Below are 21,838 nucleotides of genomic sequence, written 5' to 3'. Positions count from 1 at the left end.
GGCTCAAAATTCGGTGCTATACCCGATAACCATGGAGAAAATGTAGAAATGACTGGTTGGATACGACACAATGAAGAGATAAATGTGACTTTAGAATAGACACAAATAATGCTTCATTCCTCACTATAGGTTTTTATTTAATTACTTTTCTTTAGGTCTATATCATTGATTGTTCTGCTCAGGTGTTCTTCAGGGATTCAGGGGCGAAGTAACCTTTCAGACCAGTCAGGTGACTGTACCAGAATGGTTATTTGATAGTTGAAGCCAGACCCTAAAGGCAAAAGCAAATTCACCACACATAGTTCAAAACAAAGTCTCTCCTTTTGAGATTGGCAAGCAAAGACATTCTGATACAAGCTGCTCCATCCTCCACATTTGCCCGGTGCTGCCAAACAAGGAAGTTTGGGCTCTTTGTTGAGAGGCACAGCTTGCACGGCAACATATCTCGAAGAATAAAAGTGGCTTTGTTTCGCCGCCATTCAATAGTTGATTGGTCTGTTAGAGTAAGGTTGTCAACACCCTTCTCCACATTAGAGTCAAGATATAAATAAATATATTCCCGTTTAATAAGGCCGTGGTTTGTGGGAGCTCTAAATAGTTTCAAACTTGTTCTACAACTTTTTTGTTTTAGCAACCGAGGGTAGAAAGCTTTTTGTGGCTGAATAATTGCAACATGTCAGACTGGTTTGGCCACTAGCGAGAGAGTCAACAGGAACATAATCAAATAACTCAGCACATGACCTGATCCTCCCTTCTTTGACAAACAGTTTCATTTATCCTTCCCACCAAGTTACGTACGAGATGTGTGAGACACTTCAAGATTCCTATTATTTGTGGCAGAGGTTATGAAGAATTTGGCCCACAACACATGACCAATAGTCATGAGTTTACTGGGAGCCACCACTGTCCCATCACATGTGCTAATTTAATAACACACAAAAATTAACAAATATAATTTGGGACTACAGCGAGACTAAAAAGTATTTTCAGGATTATCAGCCAATAAATTCAATCAATTTAGCTTTTTTTGATAGTTAGTGCCGATATAAGACAATCACAAAGCTGACAATTTTAATATATATTACATGATTATATTATATTATATATGATACATATTATATTGTATATATCATAATATGTTATAATATGATTATATTATATTATATATTATACATATTATATTATATATATTATATATTATACATGATGTGTGCATCATTAGTTATATTGCATGAAAGACATTTAAAAAAATGTATAGCTTTTATCTGTCTTGCTTTTAAAACATCGCGTTTCAGCTCTCTGAAGATCCTAAGGCGGTGATGTGGTTTATACGTGTCCTTTATACTTTATTATTGTCATGGGCTGCCTGAGGGTATAAGTACCTTAGATGTAATTCAGTAGCTGCATCGAAGCGACAAATTCCTACCGGGTACGCAGATCAATTCTCTTTTGGAAGAGCTTGTTTCCTCTTAGTGAATAATCGAAATTCTCATATATTGGTTTACTGTACATGGTAGTTTTGTTCAACCTACCTTGACAATCTCGACAATCTTCGTAGTGGGCGCCACCCGTTTAGAATTCAACCAATCAAATTGAAGGGTAGGTGGACTCCACTGGTTAAACAACCAATCACATCATCGCTTGTCAGTGCGGAGTGGCAGAGACCCAAAGACACAATTTGCCTGCTGGTACAGTGCATCATGTTGGCTAGGTGTTCACAAGGCTGCTAATTGGCGTTGAGATATCATCGTGAATTTCATATTTTCTAATAATATTTTCGACATTATTTCGCTGCCTCGCCGGGGACACATTAGTGGATTAATGAGGCCTCTGCGTGTGTTTCACACGCTGAAATGATCGTTGTCTGAAGGACTACTATTTTGTTGATGTCATCCGTACAGGAGATCGTATAGCGACCTTCAATTGACTTGAATAAACAAACACTTTTTTTTTTTTTTTTTAAATCCAGATTTGATATTTTCCAGTGACATTTGGCGTTGAGGATGGGACTTTCGCTGCCTGCTTTCTTGCTGCTATGCTGCTTAACCCTGACAACCGGTTCAGATTTTCTGTCGGGGTCTGAACCGTCCGGACGGGCGGCTTTTGTCAGGGGTTCGAACCGAGCTTCGAAAATCACAAAGCGGTCTTTGCCCGCTTGGCTGCCTTTTCCACAAAAACACAACATAAGGAAGAGAAGCGCCCCTTCAGACGCCTCCTGCGACGCTCTTCAAGGATATGAAACCAAGTTAGACAACAACACTCACCGTGTAAGTTACCAACACTGGGCTCCAGTTACACTTTACAGCGTCACAAAATGTGTTTTTTCCACCTCATCATTTCTATTTTATTTATTTTTTTATTCCGTTCATGAAAATGCATATATACAAGCCACGTACAGTTCACTCTTTCATTGTTTTTTTGTTTCTTATACATTTCCATGATCAGAATAGAGCAGATGGAAGAATAATATTCTTATATTTCTGCCCCCTTTTTTTTAACACAAATTATTTTAGATGACTTTAACCACCAACACCCGAACGCCAACATACTTTTTAATTGTCGTTTAAGCATTTTCACAATGACCCGTCCAATCAAAATCAAAAATCTGTTTGATATAATGCCTGTTGTCTCTTTTTGTAACTCTTTTTAAATTAAAAAATATTGTAGCAACTTTTTAAGTCTTTCTTTAGAGAATCCCCTGCTTTCACACCAGCAACAGACAAGCACATTCTTCCATGACCATGCAATTTTGCATCCAATATCTTTTATGACACTCTTAAGTCATACAAGACAGTGTTCATACAATCACACCCCATACGCTCCCTTATTATCCACATGTTGCCAGTATTACTGCTACCGTTTACCCAAATCCATAATTTTTTGATATGTTCAGAATGGTAAAGAACACAACATGGATACATGTACGTGCTTTTCTATTTCAAATAGTACACTAATGCCATGTTCTATGTTTTGTTAAATCCTGACGATGTGCCTGTAGTTTGTGTTTGCTCATAAGAGTCTGTTTTCTAAAACAAAATGAGCACTCGGAGGGGGACCTTGTGACTGGCAGTGTGGCAGTTATTAGTTTGTATTTTTTAAGACATCAACAGGTCTTGTTTATATTTGCTTACTGCTCAGATTTCGAATGAGAGTGACAGCTCAAAATGTTAATGTTGTGCTTTTTATTGCTCTAACTCATGTGATCAAACTCCCAACTACAGGGTCTTAAGAATCTTAAGTCAATTGATAAAAGGCTCAGCACCATCATTTCCCCCCTAGAGGTTACTGCCACAGGGTCCCACCAGCGATTGTGCTCAACAACATGAGCTGCAGAAAGGAACATGTAATCAGTTAACAGAACAAAGGATTGGCATTAAAAATAAGGGACAAGAAAGTGAAAACATATCTGGACTGGAGATACTGTCTGGTTGAGATTGTGTGACCTTCAATTTGAAAGTCCAATCAGGAATCTAGAGTTATAGTCTGTCGCCTAAATGATTTGCTTCTAACAACATTGTGTTTTGTGTGTGTTTAGCATACCTTCAATGACCTCAGTGGATCCGTGTCACTGGCTTGGGTTGGAGATGGCACAGGGGTGAGTGGTCTCTACTCGTTTTCTTTTACTCATGATAAACGCAGCGGTATGAACACGAATGATCAAAGCTTTGTTTTGACAGGTCATGCTGGCTTTAACAACTTTTCAGGTTCCCTTCTTCATGATTAGACTTGGACAGTCCAAACTCTATCGAAGGTAAGTTTAACTATATAGTCTTTCATTAGCATTCGATTTGACTCCAACTTCATGTCTGCCAGTGAGGACTATGGCAAGACCTTCTTGGATGTCACAGATCTCATCAACAACACCTTCATCATGTCGGAGTTTGGCATTGCTATCGGGCCTGAGAATTCAGGGAAAGTAAGAGAAGTCCAGATCCTTCCAGAACTCTGTGTATGAACCTTTTTATAGGACATTTTACTTCATCAGTCTTGGTTTTGTATTTCTAGGTGATCTTGACAGGAGAGGTGTCTGGAGATCACAGTTCACGGATCTTTGTGTCTAGCGACTTTGGGAAGAGTTTTACCCACCAAGAACTGCCCTTCAACCCACTCGTCCCGATAATGTACAACCCCGAGAATTCCAATGTGCTACTGGGCCTGGGTAACAAAGTAAGTCTTTAATGTTTGCAAAGGTAATTTTGTTTGTGTAATGAGTTAAGTAGCCAATACTATACACTCAGGCAATCCTTCACTATAAAAACATATGTTTCTTAATCACACGACAGCAGTGAGCATTGCTCAAAAACTGAACAGTTGAATGAATTGAACTGAGAATATTATATTCCTCTTAGTTATGTCGACCTCAAATCGAGGATGCAAACAGAAAGTGGAATTACCATTCAAATTCGAATGAAGGTAGTAAAATTGAAATTCCAATGAATAATTTTGGTGTATTCCAGAATCATGCTTATTGTTTTACATCTTTCATAGAAATTGTATTACTGTGAAACCTCTTGGACACAATATATTTTAATTAAAGCACATGTTTTCATCGACAATTAAGAACGAAAGCATTTTTTATAATACAGATACCTGTACTTGTATTTTGTTTCAACTTTTAAATTATGGTAAATCGGTGGAAAAATGCTTATTCTCCCAGATTCCATTGTATTACCCCGAGTATCAAATTGAAGGGATTGTTTTGTAAAGCCAAAACCTTTGTTAAATGTGACAAATGATTGTTTTGCTCTGGGGGATTTGTCTGAATTGTAATACTGTACATTTAATTTTACTTCCTATAATTTCTAGTCAAAATCCAATTCTTCAAACAATATAAATTAAAATTCTGAATTTGGAATTTTGCACAAGCCTGCTGGACCAAATTGTGAATTTAGTGTGTATACTATTATTATCACCTAGCAACTTTTTAATCTTCTTGGGCATGGAATTTTGCAAAGCTAAAACAAATGTGTAATGTGTAATGTTGCCAAAATGTGAGGGGTGTGTTTGTAGGCTTTCTTACTTAAAAGTATTTGCATCGTATTTAGGAATTAATATTATCTTGTGATAGAATGACTTACATTTCTTTGGTTTTCTTTGGTGTTTTGGCAACAAAAATTTGAAGGGAATCGCAATTTCTAGGTCAAGTCTGAAGGAATTATTTCCTTGTTCTCTTTCAAACCGCAACACATGACTTTGCCCAAAAGGCCTTCCTATTCGTTTTTTATAGCTGCAAGTCTGTCAATAATTATTCAAGTGTTTACCTAGGGTGCATTTATTAACATTGTCGTTGCTATAGTCAGCTCTGTTCAACATGTGAGGATAACTTTGTGACTGCAGTTGACTGAACTTGTTAAACTGAATTTCATTTATGTTCTCAGGATGAGCTTTGGCTGACCGAAGATTTTGGGGTTAACTGGAAAAAGATCCATGACATGGTGTGTCTGGTGAAATGGTGAGAGCCTAGACTGTCACGCCATTTAAGTTACATCACACCTGAATGTCAATCTGTATGCCCAAATGCATTTTTAATACTACGTATATTATTTTCTGTTCCGTTAGATTAGGCAGAAGTGAAAGAAGCCGACTTTATTGTAGTTTACTTCATTTTATGCATATCTGTATGTCGTAATACAAATAGATGACTCTTAATACCAGCCAAGACAGACAAAGGCAAAGAAGTTCACAACAATTCTCCTGTCATTTTTATTGCTGCACCTCAAGTAAACCTGCTCGGCAGCAGAGTTTACAGCCAGCTTGTTTTCCAGCAGTACTTCCTTGTATACCTGCCTTAGTAACCCAGTTAGTTGTCAAGGTTATTAAGGTGGGTTTTAAGGTATGCATCTTAATGCTACTGTTTTTTAATAACTATGTCCAAAACAACATATTCTCTGGTGTTGTGATACTTTTATCATCTCTCCTCAAGATGTGTGAAAGCAACTGAAAAGGGGGTCATGTTCCACCACAATCCAAAACAAATATTTAGCAAGGGCAGGACTGTCTGTCTGTATGCTGGTTGCTTGATTAGTCATTTGCACATTCATAAATAAGCCTGAAATGGTTGTTTCCTTCCTAATGCTTGCAACACATTTATAACCCTGCACCTGGAAAACTTGACCATTTGACTCTGAATTCCAGGGGGAGAAAAAATGCCATCTTCTTTTCAACCAATCGCAATGGATCCTGTGGTAAGTGTTCCCTCAAACAACCACTGCCATCTTGTTTTCGGACTGTGGTGATTTTCAATAACATTGTCAGTGATCATGCTTTAATACCATGTGTTACTATTACATTTGCAGCTCACAATTTCCATTCCTAATTTGCCCTGTTGTGCTATTTAGATGACCGGGGAGAGCTTGAGCTTAGGAGGACAACTGATAATGGGAAAACCATCGCAACTGTCGCCACAAAAATCTACTCCTTTGGCCTGGGTGGACGCTTCCTCTTTGCTTCTGTGATGATGGGCAAGGTCAGTTTAAAGTAGCTTCAAATCAAAATAGAAACATGATTGATTTTGACATGTGCTAGAATTACAGTGTCAAGCTACCTCCACACTACCCACTCTGTACACTTACTGTAAGTTAGTTTTCCTTTCTGTTATTAGTTTATGTTTCTCTTCAGGGCACTCTGCGTAAGATCCACGTGTCAGTGGACCAGGGAGAGACTTGGAACATGGCTCAATTGCCTGCTGTTGGCCATGAGCAGTTCTACTCTATCCTGGCAGCAAGTGATGAAATGGTCTTCATGCATGTCGATGATCCGGGAGGTCAGTCCGTACAGCAACGCATTTTTCTTTATACTGCTTCTCACGTGCGTGTGTGTGTGTGTGTGTGTGTGTGTGTGTGTGTGTGTGTGTGTGTGTGTGTGTGTGTGTGTGTGTGTGTGTGTGTGTGTGTATATTCTTATTTTCAGCTAAAACAGAAGTTAGCGTTCCGGTTCTGTCCAGTCATATTACTGTTGTTTATCATTTATGAATGTTATTTTTCTGATTCATAATGATAAATAAGGGGCCTCTGCAATAATGAGATGCAGGAGGCAACCGGTTTTAGTATTGAACGTGAGTAAAAACATCAGTTATTTAATCGCAAAGGCTCTACTACACAGTGTTTTCAGTCCTTCTCTCTTGGTATAATCTTCTTGTTGTGTTGAATAAACTATAGACATCAACAGTTAATAAAACATGTGTAAAACACTAACATAACAGAATTATGTTTTACAGAGCAGAGGGTACTTTTATTTATTTGCAAGAGAGAGAGAGACTGTTTTGTTTATATCTATTGTTGTGTTCTGTTATTATAATGGTATTGTATTATTGTTATGTGATTTTATATATATATATTGTTGTGAAAGTAATTAGTGCATAACAATTGTGATAATCGTGAAACCGTGATTATTAGTCTGACTATAATCGTACAGTCAAAATCTATAATCATTGCATCCCCAGTGTGGTGGACAAAATACTCACTTAATCAATTAGATTTCTGTTCCAGCAAAGCAAGATCCATCCATTCTTGCTAGCATAACGTTAGTATGGAAGAGCTTGAGACCTTTGAACTCAACTTCTTCGAATTAAATTTGGTCCATTTTTCGAACCTCAAATATTATTTAATGTCGGGTGACCTGCAGTTATTTTAGCAAGCAACATTATAAGGAAATGTTCAGTATTACCACTACACTGCTCCCTTATCAAACTCTCGTTTATGTTTTTCTCCTCAGATACTGGCTTTGGCACTGTTTATGTGTCAGATGACCGAGGCACTGTTTACTCCAAGTCATTAGCACGCCACCTTTACACCACCACTGGCGGTGACACGGACTTCACTAACGTCACCTCCCTGCGAGGAGTTTTCATCACCAGCATCTTGGCTGAAGGTACCTGTGCCTACATCAAGGCTTGGCCACACAGCTCTCGTCATATTACCTCAGAAAAACATCTCTATTACGTGCCATAGTCAGGGTGTTCGCTAAATGTTTAATTAGCTGTTTAGTTTTTATGGAGTGTCTTGTTTTAAATGTTTGCATACAGTCAGTAATATCCAGTTGTTTTATTTCTACTATTTAATATCCACACGTTGTGGTTGCTTGATAATTAGTAGTGCTGTATTGGTCATCCTTGGAGTATTTTAACCTATGTATGCATAATATGTGCTGGATTGTTCAATAAGAGGAGCATTAGCTGACCGTGCATGTACTGTATGCTCTTGTGATGTTCCAGATAACTCTGTGCAGTCTGTGGTGTCTTATGACCAGGGAGGGGAGTGGTCTCCTATTCAGAAACCTGCCAACAGCAAATGTGACGCGACAGCTAAAGACCCAGAAAAGGTGAACCGCGGATAAAGAAAGAACCATTTGGTTATAATAAAAACATGATGTAATGGTGATACTATAGTCACTAAATGCTGGGTGTATTTGTTTCAACAGTGCAGTCTTCATATTCACGCTGCCTACAGTACTGCTATGAGGCTCAATGTCCCCATGCTGCCTCTGAGTGAACCAAATGCTCTGGGTCTAATATTAGCTCACGGTAATAATCAAATACCAAAATAAAAAAGAAGGTATCTTGAACGTTTTGATATCTGATCATTTTGACTATCTTCTCAGCAAGTGTTGGTGATGCGATATCAGTGATGAACCCCGATGTGTACGTGTCTGATGATGGAGGCTACACCTGGATCAAGGCTCTTGATGGACCCCATCATTATGCTATTTTGGACTCTGGTGGTCTGCTGGTGGCTGTGGAACACAATCCCAACGAACCAATTGACAAGATCAAGTAAGTACTGTAATAATATGTAGAAAGGTTTGGTTGGGGCATATTGTTTGTTTTGGTACTTTATTTCTATTTTACATAATAGCTTTTTACTACTTTTTCTTTCTTTAAAGCTTCCCAACCAGCTCGCATGGGGTTTAAGACTTCGAATACATCCTTTTTCTATACCCCTGATAGGCTTTGTGAACCACTACTATACATGATTCAATGCAAAAACTTGTTAATTTAAATACAAATTTGGCATGAATTTGCTTCTATACCTTCAAATTAAATCTTTTTGTATCGGGTTGCAGAAATACAATACCATAATACATAAAAAGGATTATAGTAATTTAATTATGATACTAATAAGGGTTTATAATACTTGCAGCACATTGGAAATTTAGCACTTTCTTGGCAACAAACAACAACAACCTCTTTCTTAACCATGGGCCGGTCAATTTTTGGGCCACCAAAAAAGTCTGTCTGTTTTGCAGCTATGGTCCGTATGGACGGACGGAGCTAAAGTCATAGAGAAGTTTCTTATGTGCAACAATTATGACTAAAGTGGTGAAGCTGTATTTTTATTTGCATTTGAATTGTATTGACAGTTCGGGGGCGGTACCTCTGGATTGGCAGACCAGGGTGGTGGTTCCTCTCTTTAAGAAGGGGAACCGGAGGGTGTGTTCTAACTATCGTGGGATCACACTCCTCAGCCTTCCCGGTAAGGTCTATTCAGGTGTACTGGAGAGGAGGCTACGCCGGATAGTCGAACCTCGGATTCAGGAGGAACAGTGTGGTTTTCGTCCTGGTCGTGGAACTGTGGACCAGCTCTATACTCTCGGCAGGGTCCTTGAGGGTGCATGGGAGTTTGCCCAACCAGTCTACATGTGTTTTGTGGACTTGGAGAAGGCATTTGACCGTGTCCCTCGGGAAGTCCTGTGGGGAGTGCTCAGAGAGTACGGGGTATCGGACTGTCTGATTGTGGCAGTCCGCTCCCTGTATGATCAGTGCCAGAGCTTGGTCCGCATTGCCGGTAGTAAGTCGGACACGTTTCCAGTGAGGGTTGGACTCCGCCAAGGCTGCCCTTTGTCACCGATTCTGTTCATAACTTTTATGGACAGAATTTCTAGGCGCAGTCAAGGCGTTGAGGGGATCTGGTTTGGTGGCTGCAGGATTAGGTCTCTGCTTTTTGCAGATGATGTGGTCCTGATGGCTTCATCTGGCCAGGATCTTCAGCTCTCACTGGATCGGTTCGCAGCTGAGTGTGAAGCGACTGGGATGAGAATCAGCACCTCCAAGTCCGAGTCCATGGTTCTCGCCCGGAAAAGGGTGGAGTGCCATCTCCGGGTTGGGGAGGAGATCTTGCCCCAAGTGGAGGAGTTCAAGTACCTCGGAGTCTTGTTCACGAGTGGGGGAAGAGTGGATCGTGAGATCGACAGGCGGATCGGTGCGGCGTCTTCAGTAATGCGGACGCTGTATCGATCCGTTGTGGTGAAGAAGGAGCTGAGCCGGAAGGCAAAGCTCTCAATTTACCGGTCGATCTACGTTCCCATCCTCACCTATGGTCATGAGCTTTGGGTTATGACCGAAAGGACAAGATCACGGGTACAAGCGGCCGAAATGAGTTTCCTCCGCCGGGTGGCGGGGCTCTCCCTTAGAGATAGGGTGAGAAGCTCTGCCATCCGGGAGGAGCTCAAAGTAAAGCCGCTGCTCCTCCACATCGAGAGGAGCCAGATGAGGTGGTTCGGGCATCTGGTCAGGATGCCACCCGAACGCCTCCCTGGGGAGGTGTTTAGGGCACGTCCCACCGGTAGGAGGCCGCGGGGAAGACCCAGGACACGTTGGGAAGACTATGTCTCCCGGCTGGCCTGGGAACGCCTCGGGGTCCCACAGGAAGAGCTGGACGAAGTGGCTGGGGAGAGGGAAGTCTGGGCTTCCCTGCTTAATTAAGCTGCTGCCCCCGCGACCCGACCTCGGATAAGCGGAAGAAGATGGATGGATGGATAGATGGATGACAGTTTAGTTAAAAATAATATTTATTACTAAATTAGTTGATTTATTTTAGCACAACATAATTGTTTGTAAATGCAGTTCTATTCAGTAATGAGTCCCTTCTTTTGCAGTATATTTGGTTTATATTTATTTTTTTTAATCAGCCAGACCTAAGCCTGAAGTTTATGTGTTTGTAATTAACACATGGTTTCATATCAATTGACAAGGTTGTAAACTGTAAGTCGGGTCAGATACAAATATTGAATATGATTCAAATCAGAAGTAAGATTACTAATTCAGCTTTAATATTTGAGTAGGCCCCAAGCCCCTCCATAGTGTGCAGAAAGGTTAGGAACCCCTGCCTGAAAGCTATGCCAAAACACACAACTTATTGAACAGACTTTTTTGGTGGCCCAAAAATTGACCGGCCCTATGGTTAAGAAACAATGCAAAAGACACAATTAGGATATTCTCTCACTTGGTCTTTTTTAAAATAGATAGTTGGAGTTCTTTGAAGTTAATCTGTAGACTGCAAAGCTTACAGAATATGAGTCGTTTTTTTCACTCATTGAATACTCCCTAACTCATTATGTTTCATAAATTTAAGCACTTCTTGATGTCTTTCTAGGTTTTCTACTGACGAAGGGCAGTGCTGGCATTCGTATACCTTCACCCAGGAGCCCATCTACTTCACAGGGCTTGCATCAGAGCCTGGTGCTCGCTCGATGAATGTCAGCATTTGGGGCTACAAAAACAGTTTGCTCAGCCAGTACTGGATCTCCACCACCATTGACTTCAGGGATCTGCTCACTAGAGACTGTGAGTGAGATTGATCATGTTTTTAATTCGGTTATCAGAGCTTAATTTTTAGTTATGTTTGTTTAGCACAATTATAATAAAAGGAAAACATTTTTTTAGGTGCGGACAGTGATTATGTTCAGTGGTTGGCTCACTCTGATGACATCAGTCACCCCGACGATGGCTGCATGCTGGGCTATAAAGAAAAGTTTCTGCGTCTCAAGAAAGACTCTGTTTGCTGGAATGGTCGAGATTATATGATCACCACTCAGCCAACGCCTTGTCAGTGCACACTGGATGACTTTCTGTGGTAAGACTTGTATAACACGCCATGTGATAGATGTCTTCATGTTCAATAATAATCATTTGTAATAATGGTGATGTACGATCTGGCTAAAACTTGCTAAACCTTTATTTTTTTAATAATAGTGGGTTGAACTATTATAACATTCTTGTTTGATTGCCCTATTGCAAGTTTTATTTTATTTGTTATTATTCAGATGGTGCTGAATGCATTTAGCCTAGTTTAGCATAAGAAGACAGGAAGTAGAAGTTTTGTCGAAAGAAAAATAACCCACTTTCAATGCATGGACAATATTTAACACACAGCGTGTTTATTAGTGTATATGTCAGGTACCCGGCACGTAAAACATTAAACACAAGGTAAAGAGACTCTTTACCAGGTTATCATGTTTTTGCTCATTTCCATCTGTAATCCCTGCAGCAGGAAAAAAAATAATTCACACTATAAAAACACACACACACTCAAAGCATGGATTACAAAAACCAGGACAGAACCACAATAAAACATCCATGTGGAAACACTAAAGTTTTCTAAAATCTTATGTTTTTGTTTCTTTAAAACGTCTCTAAAATGTGTATTGTTCAGAGGGAAGCGTGTTCCATTCAGTTATAGCTTCATAGAAAAGGCTGATTGTCCAAAAACAGTTTTATAGTGAGGGATCCGACACTGCCATCTATTGGAAGTCCACATTAATGTTGTTCGTTTCAATGGGGAGTGAGTGAGTTCTTCATGTTTTTAAAATTTGCAGTGTTGTATTTCATGGTGCGGCTCATCTGTTTTATGTTTTTTTAAAGCTAAGCGTGGTATCTAATGTAAAAGGAAGATACCTAAACTGACATTATCGATATATGTTCCATCCAATGTTAAGTATTAGGATAATTTGTGTTTTGGTTTGATGGAAAAATACATTGTTGTCGTTTTCTTGATGTCCAGGGTGATATAGGATTCATTAAGCCTTTTTCCAACTTTCTCCATTATTTAGCTTGTCAGTCAATTGTTAATGATCTTTTCCATGTGTTTTGATCAGTGGTTCTCAAACTTTGTTCACCAAGTACAACCTCTGAAAACACTTGGCTTTCCAAGTACCACCATAATGACTAACAGCCTATCCAAGTACCACCATAATGAAACATTAAAAATTCAGTTGCGTAGTAGGCCTAAATATTAATTAAAAACAAGGCAGAGGTTTTATTTAACAAGTGGATTTAATGTAACATTACACACAGTTTAAACAGTAACCCTGTGTTTGAATATTTACTTAAGTGATTTTTTTTGGCGTACCACTATAAGGAGCCCGCGTACCACCAGTGGTACACGTACCCCAGTTTGAGAATCACTGGTTTAGATGACTGCTGTCGGCATAAATCTAAATGGTTACATGTGCATCACAAACTGATTGTCATTAATGTTCAATGGAACCTTGTTGCTCATCAATGTTAAGAGCTTTAAGAGATGATCGTTTGTTGTGAATGCGCACGCACTAAGTACGACTTGATAAGTATAACTCCTAGCCAATTTAGGGTATTTGTAAATAGTTTGTATCTTGTAAGCTTGGTGAGAAGGATCAAATGATGGACTGTGTCAAAGCTTTACTTAAATCTAGAAAAAAATAGATGGCAACATGCTGTCTCAGTTAAATGGTTAAATGGTAACTAAACTGCATGGCATGTAACATATTTTCAGTTTCAAGTTGATCTACTAATTGGTCTGCCACTGCTTTTTCTAATCTAGAGTTTTTGACAAAGCAGGAATAATACTGATTGGTCTGTAGTAACTAATTTCCTCTTTGTCTACAGCTTTATAATGTATATGTACAATAGCAGATATTTAGGCATTTTGGAAGGGATTTTTTAAAGGATGTTGATTTATCTGGTCTACAATTAGGGTATTTTTTTTGCTTTTTTTAGGAATACACTGTCTAGTCCGTGGATGTCTTTATTAGCTCTGAAGATTATTAAGGATGAAAACATTGTGCTAATCTGTTCCTCATTTATAGGCTTTAAGTATATGTTTAAATCTGCTTCATGGTTTAGAAATATGTTTCTGGAGTTAACTAGTAGAAAGTTTGGACGGATCTAAAAAAAAAAATACTTCAATTTGAGTTGAGTCACTTCATTCTTCTTCTGTCCCTTTCCTGTAAGTGTGTTAACACATTCCCATAGTATTTTATTGTTCCCATTTTAAATAGTTTGCTTTAGCTTTGCTTAGCTCCATTGTAACTATTTATTTCGAAAAACTGTATTCAAACCTGAATTCAAACCTGTATTCAAATCTGTTTGGTTTATTATTAAAAAAAACAAGTCCAAAAAAGTTTATTTAATGTTTTGACATTTTTATGTGCAGAATTATTTTTGGTGGATTTTTTGGTAACTTCACAGGAATTATGGCCCTTTTAGTAAAAAAAAGAAGTGTTGAATAAAATGAATAATTGATTTAAAAGAGAGGTGGTAAAGAGTATTTAACTTGCAAAAAACATGTAATTGTGATAATTTCATTCATTATTTTGTCTTTCTTTCTTTCTTTTTTTCACCTTACTGATGCCATGCCACTGACTCATTGCAGTGACTTTGGATATTACCGCAAAGAGAAAAGTTCAGAGTGCATGGAGGAGCCTGACCTGATGGGCAAGGTGCTGGAGTTCTGTCTGCATGGCAAAGAAGAACAACTGGTGACTCATGGGTACAGCTCCAACTTGTGCATTCCTGTTTTTAAGTACTCTGATGACCGGATTCTCAGATTGTCAAGACAAAAACAATAATGTCGATGTGTGACAGCTGGCACCTTCTATAACAGAAATTATTCTACTTCTACTCATCAAAGCAGAAACAGTGGAATGAGCAAGTATTTTATTTAATGCACAAAGACAACTTTTCAATTTGAAATTAGAAAGCAAAACTAAAGTACTGTATAACAGACAGTTTTGATTTTTCAAAGAAGTGCTCCTTCTTCACTGACAACATCATATAGTAAGCCATCATTAGGTCACTAATGTTTTTCTGCGTCCATAGCTACAGGAAAATCCCCGGAGATAAGTGTGAGGGGGGAGATATTCCTGAGCGAAAAGAGATTGACCTCAGTCAGAGGTGTGTCAGTGACTTGTGGGGCCCTGAATTCCAGGTCGGTATTTATGCCTGCCTCTGTCATGAAGCTTTTACACTGTATTCATGGTCATACCTAATATGTTTTTTTTACAGAAAAAAGGCTCTTCCTCCAAATCTGTACCCATTGTGATAACAATTGTCATCATCATGCTATTGAGCACCGTCGCTGGAGTCTTCTTTGTCAAGAAATACGTCTGCGGTGGCAGGTTCGAGTCCCTTTCCTCACGTAATTTTATTACTCCACCGACAGTACTGCTGTCACCTGTTGGTGTGGGTTTTACACCTGGATGAGTTATGTTTTAATTGCCCCTTGGTAGTTAGTTCAGTTGGTTAGCAGAATTAACAAGCCTCAACCACTGAGAACATGTTAAATGTTGCTGCAAACTTGGATAAAGTTGCAGATACATACTTGTGCCTTAAATCTACAGTAATGCCTTTACATATGATTTGTCAAATACATTTTACACCATTAAAATGAATTTAGATGGCATTTATCCATTCTGGGCTTCCAAAAAACCCCACGTCTTTAAATAAGAAAACTGTACTTAAAGGACCCATTGAAATTTCTCTTAACAGTTCTCTGTATGTATATTTTTGCTCCCAAAATTGAATCTACAATTAATTTCCCATATAATCAATTAGTTTTTGAGTAATTGGTAGTTAACTAACTGAATTTGAAACGCCCTTTTTGCACCGCCAGACTCGATATACCGCCCCCACTCGGTGGGACGTCATCTACAGAACTGGAGCCCATTTCCCCGCATAGCCAGTACATACATACCGTATTTTCCGCACTATAAGGCGCACCTAAAAATCTCCAATTTTCTCAAAAGCTGACAGTGCGCCTTATAATCCGGTGCGCCTTATATATGGACCAATATTGAGCCTCCAACAGGTAAAAGTTTCAATCAATCAATCGCAACTACGGTAAGCAGCCGCCGACTTCATTTTCCCCCGTCTTCATTTTCCCCCGTAGAATAAGAAGTTATTCTATGGTAAGCAGCCGCCCCCATAGAAGAAGCGCGCGGTGCATGCTGGGATATATGACTGCGCGAGGCGTGCCGTTTTGATTTCCATTTGTTCTCCAGCGCCCCCCGCAACCCCGAAGGGAATAAGCGGTAGAAAATGGATGGATGGATGTTTATGTAAAGACCCCAAAATGGCTCCTATTAAGAGACACGCTTACGACGCAGAGTTTAAACTTAAGACTAAGGATGTCCCATAATGGCTTTTTGCCGATATTCCGATATTCCGATATTGTCCAACTCTTTAATTACTGATACCAATATCAACCGATACCGATATCAACCGATATATGCAGTTGTGGAATTAACACATTATTATGCCTAATTTGGACAACCAGGTATGGTGAAGATAAGGTACTTTTTTTTTTTAATTATAAAATAAGATAAATAAATTTAAAAAAAATTCTTAAATAAAAAAAAAGTAAAGCAATATAAAAACAGTTAGATAGAAACTAGTAGTTAATGAAAATTAGTAAAATTAACTGTTAAAGGTTAGTACTATTAGTGGACCAGCAGCACGCACAATCATGTGTGCTTACGGACTGTATCCCTTTGTATCCCTTGCAGACTGTATTGATATATATTGATATGTAATGTAGGAACCAGAATATTAATAACAGAAAGAAACAACCTTTTGTGTGAATGAGTGTAAATGAGGGAGGGAAGTTTTTTGGGTTGGTGCACTACTTGTAAGTGTATCTTGTGTTTTTTATGTTGATTTAATAAAAATAAAATAAAAATGATACCGATAATAAAAAAAACAATACCGATAATTTCCGATATTACATTTTAACGCATTTATCGGCTGATAATATCGGCAGGCCGATATTATCGGACATCTCCACTTAAGACGATCAGTCACGCAATAGAACACAGGAATAGAGCAGCAGCGACACTGACTCCATTAATGACAACATTAATCGAGTGACATTAACGTTTGAGCAATGTTGAGTTATTGATATATTGTTATTGCTCTGCACTATTTCGAGTGTTACTATATTGTGATTGCACTAACGTTTGATTTACCGTAACAGTATCACTGTTTTTTACCTGTTTATTGAATCAGGGAAAAGTTTCCCTCCACTATGTGATATAAATGTTGCACTGCATGTTATACCTTGCTGTTGTTAAAAGATAAACGAAACACCACGTCACTGACATTACCTCGGGGAAAATAATAAAACAGCTGTTTATTCATTTTGGGAGTGAACAGAGTTGTCAGAACGCTGGTTTGTAATCTATTAATAAAATTTGACTAACCTATCTGACTGTTTTGTTGACATTCCCTTTAGCGCAGCTCCATCTAATGGATGCATAGGTGCGCCTTATAATCCGGTGTGCCTTATATATGAACAAAGTTTTGAAATATGCCATTCATTGAAGGTGCGCTTTTATAATCTGGTGCGCCTTATAGTGCGGAAAATACGGTACATGTTAAACTAATATTTTGATCACTTAATTTCCATTTTCTGTCACCATATTCCATTATACTTTAAAACTGATATGGTTAACATTATGACCAAAAATTAAATATGAAAGAATTGCCATTTCCGGACTTCCCTCCTCTTCTATCTCCTCTTCCAAAGACACCATAGCCTGTGTTTCCTTATTCTCTTTAAGCATTTCCTCAAGCATCCAAACTGCGACCAAAATTCTTCTTCCAAGTCAGATTCATTAAAATAGTCGCTGTAAATTACACTCCTCTTGCTTGGTCCATCCCTTTTTGCGGCAGTCAATTTGATTGGTGAGGTCCATATTTCCTCCTATTCCCATCATTTGGAAATGTATGCAGGCGGACCCCTCCTTTAGTTATATTGCTGAAACTTGAAACAATCCATCTTGCAGACTATTCCTTCAAATTCGGTGTGAATATATTGTGATTCGGGAAGAAGATTCTACCATAACACACATTACATGAATGAAATTGCCTCCGATCTTCTGTAGGTAACGTCAGCAGGCTGATACAGGCCTGCCCACAAGTGGGCAATCCAAAATATGATTAAACTCGTTAGAAAACAAACTAAAAATCCCTGCTGTCTATTTTGGGGGGCATTTTACTTAAATTTTTAGGTCCAGGACTGTGAAATAAGTGCTAATGTTGTCAGTATTAGAGGGGCCTGTTAAAGAGAACAAGATAACATATATAAAAAACAACTCAATAGAATATGCTGGTTTTATTTGGTATGATGTACAGTATTTACCTTGGCTTCTTGACGATACAGCCTCTGTCTCTATATCCCTGTTGCTCCATCAACCAATCAGCAGCTTCCGTGTATTTTATTGGACAGATGTCCGCGGCTTAGAAATTATTTTAACGCCCCTGGCTGGTGTTTTAACCTTTATTGACTCATTTTGCTTTATTACGGTGCAGATCGAAGAAGTGCTACGCTACGCTCGTACTCCTTCGCCACATTGACTACCACTACTGCAGTAGTACTGTAATGTCATGATTTTTTAAAATTATTTTTTTGTTTAAATGCTGAAATGCACATCATCCGCTCTTTATTCTTCGATTGTCCTTCGCACACACGTAAAGTTTGTCTGCTATCAAATGAGCCACTGGATGCATGGTGGATGTTACGGTTTTCCCTGGCATTCACTTGTGCTCTTCTGGAAGCCACTTAAGTTTCTTACTTCTGTGTCCTACAGTTGTATCGAACAACCTAACAGTGTTACGATGTTTGCTTACAGGTTCTTAGTTCACAGATACTCTGTACTGCAGCAACACGCGGAAGACAACGCTGCTGACATCACGGACGACCCACTCGACAACGACCACGCTCCAAATGGAAAGATCGAGTTCCATGACGACTCTGATGAGGTAGGATAACCAAGACTGAACCCCTGTTTCTCCTGATTGGCTCATTTAGGAAGTTTTAAGTCAGGGGTGTTCATACGTTTTCTATAAAGGGCTACATACAACAAAAGTGAAGGTTGCAGAGGAACACAGTGATAGGAATGACAGATGCCAGCTTTTAGTAGTTTAGTTTAATATCTATCCATGCCAGTCAAAAGATTCGGTCAACATAATCGACAACATTGTTTATAAAAAATAAATTGACAAAAGATTTGTTATTGTAGCTTGTTGCTTAATAAAATTAATTGTTCATGTTGACACTTTTATTCTTTAATGTAAATAATTGGAGCTAAATAACGCTAACGGTACTGGATACAAATACTTTGTACTGGACATCTTGATTGTTGATTGATTGAGACTTTTATTAGTAGGTTGCACAGTGAAGTACATATTCCGTACAATGGTAACACCCGAATAAGTTTTTCAACTTGTTTAAGTCGGTCGGGGTCCACTTAAATTGATTCATGATACAGATATATACTATCATCATAATACAGTCATCACACAAGATAATCATCAGGGTGTATACATTGAATTATTTACATTGATTGCACTTAAAATTTCTTGATTTATTTTTCACTGTAATTATATACATATTATATACAATATGTATAATCAATTCTTTCTCAGTATTTTATGTTTGTTACAATTAAATTGACTATAATGATAATATGTACAATGTTTTTTAAAATGAAGCAAAACCAAGTCAATTTCAAACTCATACATGTACAGACGATTATAAGCAATAATTGTTACGTCGACTAATCAAAATAATAATCGCTGACTACCAGTGGACTATTAAAATAATCGTTAGTTGCAGCCATACAATAGATTGAACATTTCATCTCATTTGAGGTTTTATTATTTTTATAACTCAGCTGCTGAACTGTTTTTTTCCATTTAGGGCTTTGCAAGTTTTTTCTAAACGTTTTTAAAGCCATTGAGGATCCATTTAAATGTGAACTTGTTGGATGAGCGGGAAGTCTTTAAAAAAAACATTGTTTTGAAAAACATGCTTCACCTAAATGTCACGGCTTTGAGATGATGTCAGGACAGGATAATTATTGTGAATTATATCTTTGAGATGTTCTTTTAAGATGTTTCCGTTTCACTCTCTGCACAGGACCTGTTGGAATAGCAGGTAGAGCCTGTAAATCCATCTCAACGGGATTCTCGCCTACCTGGTGACTGGAGACTTGTTCCTGTCACACACATTTGTCTCCAGCTACTTCTTCCTTTCATAGAGTAATGATCTTTGACCTCAGCTGCCAGACCGAAGGTCTGTGTCACTTTGCTGTCCTTTATGAAGTAACATGAATGTACGCTGGCTGCCTGGACATGGAAATATGTTGATGGTCTTGTCGAAACTTGGGTGTAAATCACAGCAAGTGTATTTATTATCATGTGGATGCAAGACGTGTCAGGACAGGAGAAATGAGTTTGGAGGTGATTGTGGTTATGTAAATGCTTCCTGGGGCCTGCCTCTGCTATCCATTGGCGAGCGCTCCTAAAAATATTCTCACATCTTTCGAAGATGCATGTTCTTTCTCTGCACTTGTATGTATATAGTAGTCTCATAAAATGTGATATTAGCTTGGTAGGTGATTGCTGGATAATGACTTCCCAATTACTTATTACTATAACAACTACTTTTTATGAGGTTGTTGATTGTCCATGAGGCCAGAATCTGACAATTTTGGGCCTCAGTTTAAATGTTGTTTGATGGGCACTTTGTGTGTATTGGGAAAATTACAGTAGCCTGCAAATGTGTGTCTCTCTTCAAGTTTAATGGTTGAAGTAAGAAGCACAACTAGAAGCTTCCATTTGATTGGCTATCAGTAGCAATAATGTCTAAATTTGCTGTATTTGCATTTATGGGAAAATCTTCCATTAGCACAATATCTGTAATCTCGCCAGCTGTTTTTTGATGAATTTTCAAGGCAATATTATGTGCAGTTGAACTGCTAAAAGCACAATGTGTGTATGCTCAAAAGTGTCACATTTGACCCAAATGTGCTCAAGCTACAAAACATTTGTCTGCAATAATCTGGGTACTCATTAGTCTTGTCTATAATGACGGTTCCAACAGATTTGTACTAAAGCTGCGGTTCATAGCGGATACGGTACATAGTTTCATAGCAAATATCACTTTATTTTTCAAGACAGTTTGGAATTTGCTATAAACACACAGGAGCAAATAAATGATGTAAGTATTGTAAGACATACAAGATGACAGAAGCAGGTATGTAAATAACACAAGGGTGTGAGGTTGTTGACTTTTTATTTGACTTGAAGCAAATCCAACAATAATTTATACCATCAAATCTTAGAACTACTGACATGTCTCAAAGCTTTGTCCTCCCCCTGAGACATATTCACTGTTTTGTTTTTCTGGTGTTTTTATTACAATGATGTCATGCAGGTTTTATTTATTTGTCATTAGCAGGTTCAGAGTGCAGTAAACGTTGTGTAGTTCGGATGTGGTTGTTTAAGTGCCGCGTGCAAGGACATGATGAGTGACCGGCCTGTATTCTTTTAATTATATCAGCTGTTTAATAACTAGTTTCAGTTTGACACTTCCCACGCTGCACTTTTCCATAAGATAAAAACAATGAATGATACAGTATGTTTCACATGAGCTCCTATTGAAGTGCATGTAACCCCTTACAGTAGTCTTAGTTTTTCACGCCTCAACATAAAAACCAATGTAGAGAAGTTGCTTAGACATTGAGGGATGTTCTTATTTGATCAATAAAAGTTATGCTATCTCATGTTTCCTACAGTCTGATATAAAATGTAGAAAGGAGGTTTTGTAAATATAATCAAATGTTACATCTTTGTATCTGCTGAAAATCTGCTGTTTTCATTTTAGGCATTTTTTCTTTGGGTTTGCCAATAAATTAATAATGTTTATCTACTTGTGGCTTTTTTTATAACTGCATACACATTTTGGCATATTGGGATTTTCAATATTTGAGCCAACCTTATATGTAAGTGCACAGAACATCGGTG

The 21,838-nt window shown here is 38.4% G+C and overlaps 1 protein-coding gene across 3 annotated transcripts; it reads left to right on the top strand.

Annotated features, from left to right (window-relative positions):
- The first annotated feature begins 1,436 nt into the window (after nt 1–1,436).
- Nucleotides 1,437–21,743, top strand: sort1b (sortilin 1b). 3 transcript variants are annotated; one of them, XM_061987677.1, is made up of 21 exons: nt 1,437–1,599; nt 1,986–2,267; nt 3,536–3,595; nt 3,678–3,751; nt 3,814–3,916; nt 4,006–4,167; nt 5,379–5,452; nt 6,136–6,185; nt 6,339–6,466; nt 6,619–6,763; nt 7,714–7,869; nt 8,213–8,319; nt 8,419–8,521; nt 8,599–8,770; nt 11,370–11,560; nt 11,660–11,849; nt 14,406–14,522; nt 14,852–14,960; nt 15,038–15,150; nt 18,661–18,790; nt 19,950–21,743. In XM_061987677.1, the coding sequence occupies exons 2-21, from the start codon at nt 2,004–2,006 to the stop codon at nt 19,962–19,964; spliced, it is 2,463 nt and encodes an 820-aa protein (XP_061843661.1). In that variant the 5' UTR covers nt 1,437–1,599; nt 1,986–2,003; the 3' UTR covers nt 19,965–21,743. The 3 variants fall into 3 exon arrangements, with proteins under 3 accessions (XP_061843661.1, XP_061843652.1, XP_061843645.1); XM_061987668.1 differs by having other exon boundaries at nt 1,970–2,267; XM_061987661.1 differs by lacking the exon at nt 1,437–1,599 and having other exon boundaries at nt 1,674–2,267.
- Nucleotides 21,744–21,838: the final 95 nt, after the last annotated feature.

This window comes from Nerophis lumbriciformis, linkage group LG01 (assembly GCF_033978685.3).
Source record: "Nerophis lumbriciformis linkage group LG01, RoL_Nlum_v2.1, whole genome shotgun sequence".
Lineage (NCBI taxonomy): Eukaryota > Metazoa > Chordata > Actinopteri > Syngnathiformes > Syngnathidae > Nerophis > Nerophis lumbriciformis.
This window is presented reverse-complemented; position numbering and strand designations above follow the sequence as displayed.